At 33.1% G+C, this 6,416-nt stretch overlaps 1 protein-coding gene across 1 annotated transcript; it reads right to left on the bottom strand.

Moving 5' to 3' along the window:
• Positions 1–711: 711 nt before the first annotated feature.
• Positions 712–4,052, bottom strand: LOC106100137 (elongation of very long chain fatty acids protein 7-like). The gene is made up of 6 exons (XM_013278880.1): positions 3,929–4,052; positions 3,347–3,534; positions 3,046–3,123; positions 2,737–2,826; positions 1,908–2,117; positions 712–1,548 (listed from the first exon to the last, which is right to left on the bottom strand). The coding sequence occupies exons 1-6, from the start codon at positions 3,981–3,983 to the stop codon at positions 1,159–1,161; spliced, it is 1,011 nt and encodes a 336-aa protein (XP_013134334.1). The 5' UTR covers positions 3,984–4,052; the 3' UTR covers positions 712–1,158.
• Positions 4,053–6,416: the final 2,364 nt, after the last annotated feature.

The raw sequence follows: 6,416 nt of genomic DNA, 5'->3' as shown, positions 1-6,416 counted from the left end.
GATCGACTTTTTTAAACACACAAAAAAGCTGCGTTATTGTTCCGCGTCAACATCTCTCTATAGTTTTAACGACTCTAGCTTTAAAGATGGAACACTGCCAGATTTCCCGACTGTACTGTGAATGAATTTGAACAGCAAAACGGACTTTTGTACTTAATTATACAAACTTAACACATAACTGGTTATTCAAAAAACAATCCGTACGTTAAAGTCATTTCAAATGCAGTGAAAATGCACTGTATTTTTCGTACATTTAAGTAATATATCTTAATTATTAACAAAACATTTGATTAGGTTACGCTAAATAATTTTCAATATCAGTGAAAAGTTTACTTTAAAATTTATATTAATCTATTCGTTTTAAATTCTTCTTTTCTCAAACAATTTGCAGTACGTTTCTATGACTTTTCGCAGTTATTTCTCAACCACATTAATTTAACTTTAATTTTTTGATAACTGTAATATAAAGCTGACAAGGTATTTAGTTTTTATTACTTTAAAATTCTTTTACAAACTTATACATATTATTGAGTGTATATTGAACTATACTGTTATAGAAGTGGAGTGATAATAAAGGTTTCGAACATAGTAAAGAAATACATTTAAAACATACCTTATTTTCTATATTATTGCATTACTTGTGCGGTGTTCATATATTTTTAAAATACTGATTTTTGACGGTTGACAATATTAGTTAAATTTAACAATAAAAATTGTTGTATGCAGATATTTAATTAAAGGTGGCAAATATGAAAACAATCATTTAGAAAGCACCAAATATGGACATTTATATTTAATATATTTTATCAATTATAATTGTTTGTGAATACGCGATATAAGGCACAGAAATACGTTTCTAAATACAAACCGAAGATTTTGGCTAAACTAATTAATAATTATTTTATTAAAATTACTCTTTTACCTTAAATTTATTTTAGCAATACTATAGTCTTAATTGTATTTACTTAAAAGCTTACAATGGTCAGAGATTTTGTAATTATATATTGTATCTAATATAGCATCGAAATAATTTGAAAATAAAATAGTTTATGCATATTTTCTTTTACTTTTTTTTTCCCTTATTCTAGTTAAAATTCCATCAGCTTCATCACAAACATCAGTCTCAAGTGAACGACGTACCGACTTACTATAACACAATCATTTATTAATTATACTATCGTAATCACATTCGGTGCCAAAAGCATTAACGCTACGTCTTTTTAAATATCCCTTCCCATCTTTGATAATTTCTTCACAAGCTTTTTCAACTTTACAAGGTATATCTTCTAAATTAGGAATTCCCTTACAGATATCTCCAATCACATCTTCGTTACATTTATTTGTACCGTTTACATCATCTTTGACACCATTGGTCATTGCTTTATGTTGTCTATTCTTTAATTTGTAGTTTTTGGTGTAGAAATTGAGGAATAGAATTAGGAATATAGTTACATTGGCCGATATGAAGTAGGTGAAGCCAGGTGCGTACTGACAGCGCGGTGAGAAGTACGTCCACATGCAGTACGACAGCATCAGAACGAATTGTATCTGAAACGAAACAATAGGCTATTAAATAAAACATTTTTGACATAAAAAAACCGATCCAAGAGTAAAAGAGACTAAAAAAACTCTATTGTTATCTGAACAATTTTCCGGAACAACAAAAATGTTTTAATACTTCGAATTGTAAATAATTTTTTTAGAGTTGGAAAACAAAAACTAACAGCATTAGTTAACACAATCAGAAGTGTAATTATAAGTGAGTTATAGGCGTAAATAATCATATATTTGAGCAACATTTTATATTTCTACTTGAAATCAAGGCCACTTGGTAAAATTAAGTGAGTTCACAGCCTCATACATCCGCATCAAACGGAGGTACAGATTAAAATTGAACTCCGACATACCAGCTGCATTGTTGTGACGTACTTCTTCCACCAGAGATACTTCTGGAAGTGCGGGCCGAGGCCGGACAGCAAGTAGTATGTGTACATAACCACGTGCACGGCGGAGTTGAGCAGCGCGAGCACCGCGCCCTCGCCGCCCGCCGCGAACTTCAGGTAACTCCACGAATACAGCGCCATTATCACGTGATGGTACACATGCAGAAACGTCAACTGGAAACAGTTTCAGTATCAAGCAGTTAATTATCAGATAGTACACAAATAATAAAGCGTCGGTGGCTCAGTGGTTTAAGCACTTGACATGTAATCTACAGGTCTTGGGCTCAAATCCCCCCATTTACCAATGTGATTTACGATTTTTCGAATTTTTATAATAACATAATTTACCCGAAGTTCTTACGGCGAAGGAAAATATCGTGATGCAACCTGCACACATCGGTGAAGAAATTCAAAGATTGTGTGATGTCAACCAACCCACAGTGGACCAGCGTGGTTAACTATGTCCTAATCACCCTAACTTAGGGTAAGCTCTGAGCCCCTCAGTGGGGACGAGCTGGTGATGACATAACCAATATAAATAGAGTGCTTTAAAACTCAGTGATTGTATTATGATTCTTTACAATATGGGTTTTTCAAAGTGGGCAATTGTAACCTAGATGCATTATGCTCCATAAAAATGGGGGGCGCTGAATAACGGTTGATTTTCAAAGGGGGCGGTAAAAAAAAATTCACAATCACTACTACTGTTTAAATCTAATTAACATTTTATCTAAACTAAGAATATTTATATTTTGCGTAGATAAATACATTGTATTAAATAGAACATAATTACCTGTTTTTCCTTCTTTCTTAACACAAAGAAGACAGTGTCTAATAGTTCAGTAAACTTAGCGAAGAAGTACCACCAGCCCAAATCGAGGAGCTGAAACGTTAGGAACGCATAAGAAACATGGAAGTATTCCACCGACCGACAGGAATTAAGAAAAAAAAAGTAACCTATCTTTTCTTCCAGATTATCCTACATCAATGCAAAATTTCATCAAAATCCATTTAGCTTTTTAGGTTATACACATCCATCCATCTATCCAAACTTTTATATTTACAATACTAATAAGTAAAATTAATATGAAACAATTCTTACCATAGGATTTAAAGTATTAGCGGGATATCGACAACCAGCATAAATGATACCATCTCGGAAAAGGTTCAATTTAAACACCTGAAAATACAAATAAATAACAATATATATAGAGCAACTCCACAACAGCGCAGGACGCTCTGTCCATGGAAGAAGTGGGTGTATTAGACAGCGGGAACTAAAATTGAAGGTTCACCAGCTGAAGAGAAATCGTAGCATTAGGTAGTTCACCAACACCAGCTACATTTTAAATCTTTCAACGAGAAAATAATATTCAGCAAACCCTGAAATGTGATTCAAATACCTTCATACAAATCATTGTCGCCAATACAACTTGTGCGGCGTTGTAGTAACTTATGAGCTTGTTGATTTTCATTGGAGGTCTATTCTTCATCATTCTCGGTCCGATTCTTATGAAGAGCAGATAAGCAACCACGACTGACAAAATTGGCGTTGGACTCGACATCATGAACCAGGAGTCCACCATAGCACCTGAATCGAGACAAAGAAGTTACCTTTTTTAATACATACAGCGTACTCCGCTTAAGTTTTTAAATAGTGATATGTATTAATTAAATTATTGCTAATTGTGTACTGTAGGCGTTTACAAAATTATTTAAGCCACTTAATCTTTTACACCGCCATCTTTTGGCTTTACAATGCTGTAAATAGCCTTATCAATTACAAATCGCAAAACATCTTGCTTTTTTAAAATGTGTGGCGGTGTAATGATTTGGAAATATTGAATGTTATGCCTTAGGCTTCTAATTCAAGAACAGAAACTTAAAATCGAGATATTTTGCAGTTCATAGAGATTATTCATTAAATAAAAAGAAATGTTTATTAATATAAAGCTACTTAATATCGATTTAAACAAAATACTTACTTTTTCCAATTTTCAAAGAGTCCAAATAGCCATCAATTTTCTCTATATAACTCATCTTGGAATAACTACCTGAAATTAAGAAAAAATTATAAAAAATATCTTCACAGCAGACATAAAACGTAAACTGAACTAATGTCAATCTGACAGGTTTATTCCTTTTTATGACAGGCCAGTGACATTATACTTCATTATTTAAAAAATAAAAATCTAAAAAGTTATTATTAATGTGCACAATCAAATGTGTAATTATTTGAATGTGGTTAATCTGATTTCGAATGAGGAATTTCCGTATGGCTGCGTCTCCGCCGCTACAAGCCTTGCTACGGCTTCCGGTAATGCTTGTAAAGCTGACGGATTCAGGCAAATACGCGATGCTGGTGATCCGAAGGTGATCATTTATGACACCATAATATTGTGAATATTGTTTTAAAATCCCACTAGCGAAGGGTCCCCACAGTTAACTCTTCTTTTAATAGAAACAAAGCTATTAATTCTATCTCACGTGCTAAGAATAAAACCTTTACATGCGTTTGTTTCGTGACTATACATAGACGAAGAACCTATTTAAATGTCATTTATCAAAGCACTTTTTGTATTCTCAGACGCGAAGTTAACTTAAAAAATAATCGGCATTGTTAATGTGACAAGAGTCATTTGTTTTCAATTCAGTCACGGAGAGATAGAATTAGTTTTCGATGGTAAAGATAAAAGCTTTTAGAGTAGAAAGTATTGCAAGCCATCCTGAATTTTAGTCAAATACTTTGGAAGGTTTTATTATTATTATATTTGGTATTTTTATAAAAGCTTGTGTAATGTACACTTATGATGTTGCTTGACATCATGCTAATATAAGTGCGAAAGTTTAGACAGATGGATGGATGGTTGTTTATTAGAGTTTGTAGCCTAAACGACTGAGCGCATTTCGATTAAATTTGGTATAGGTATAGAGGATAGTCTGGAAGAACACATAGGCTACTCAGTTTTATGTTTTCTAATTCCACGCGGACGGAGTCGCGGGTCAGAGCTAGTCGCTATATATTAATAAAAAATTATCGTTAATCTTTTAGTGTGTCTGTGTGCTCGAAGCAAATGTCTATAGCTATTTTAAACTATCTACAACAAACTACTGTATAATTTGATGACATATTTGAACGCTATAATTGTATACGTGGAGTATGTTAGTTTATGTTTAAAGTAAAATTAAGTCTCATATCCTTTCTGTCATGTCCATATAGCCTAAGTTATTCAGTGATAATATAGCTATGTATTTTTTTTAATTTCAAAGCTATTCAATAGTTGCAGAGTCTATACAATGCAAACAAATAAACCTTTCCTCTCTACAATGTATAGACAAAGATATTTTCAATGTCATTGTGGCAAATTGTAGTGCATAAGTAAACCCTACACTTGGAACATCTAGAATGGAAAGGCAATTTTCTCTTCATTATAATGTACTTAACCTTATCTCCTGCCTATGCTTTGTCATAAAGCATACGATCGTCATCTTTACTTGCGTCTTTAATGTAAGTGCGTAGATCAGAAGTGTTGACTTCAGTCTTTGTAGGTCGAGATTCGCTTTGGATCGAAGGTTTCTCGGTCAAACGTCTCTTGCTCATTGTATTCATATTATTGTGTTGGCAACGTTGATTACGAAAGTCTTAGAATCGACGCCGATACACGGAAAGGGTTCAATACTGGAGCGATGTTAAGAAAGTAGATCATGACTTGATCTAAATTGATTTTTACTCAGACATTATTTATGTCAAAATCTAAGTACACTTTTATTGTTATCAACCGACTCTCTTGTTTTTTTTTCCTTTGTTTTGTTTTAGACCCTTAATATTACAGGCGTAAATATTTTTGTATAATTTGGTTATATTTTTATTTTGTAGAAATTATTACTTTAAGTGGTACTTTATTTATTCTGACCCAGTATTACTCTCCTTGAATTTAGACGACTTAAAATTAAGGAATTTTCTTTAGTTATAATTCTGCACAACTTTTTGTCGCAATGCGGCTCTGCTATGCCTTTTCTGAATTCAATTGAGCAAAGTTTCGCGCGACCTCGACCTTCCGCCACGCCAGACAGCCACGGACTTAAACTTATCTAATGCTAGTTTAACACGAGAGTAGAATACGTCAGAACAGTAGGACTGAACGGTACTGATATTGTCTGAAAAACACTGTCAAAACAATAATATTCTGTTTTGGTGTATTGTGTTCAAACAATGGTAGTACTGCACTATTAACTGCAAAGTCGTACAGTTTTTCCATCGTGTGAAACTAGCATAACGTGAAACCATTGCGCTTAAGAGCTTTTAGCGATTGACAACCCAATTACCTGGTACTTAATTATTTGAATGTTACATTGCCACTATCACGCAATGTTATACACACATAACATTTATTATAATTTAGAATATAATTTTAAACTACGCATACAAGAAAATTTTCATTTAAAAGAAAATGCGAAACTCGAACTTTTGAC

The sequence above is a fragment of the Papilio polytes genome, unplaced genomic scaffold (assembly GCF_000836215.1).
Source record: "Papilio polytes unplaced genomic scaffold, Ppol_1.0 DF824069.1, whole genome shotgun sequence".
Lineage (NCBI taxonomy): Eukaryota > Metazoa > Arthropoda > Insecta > Lepidoptera > Papilionidae > Papilio > Papilio polytes.
This window is presented reverse-complemented; position numbering and strand designations above follow the sequence as displayed.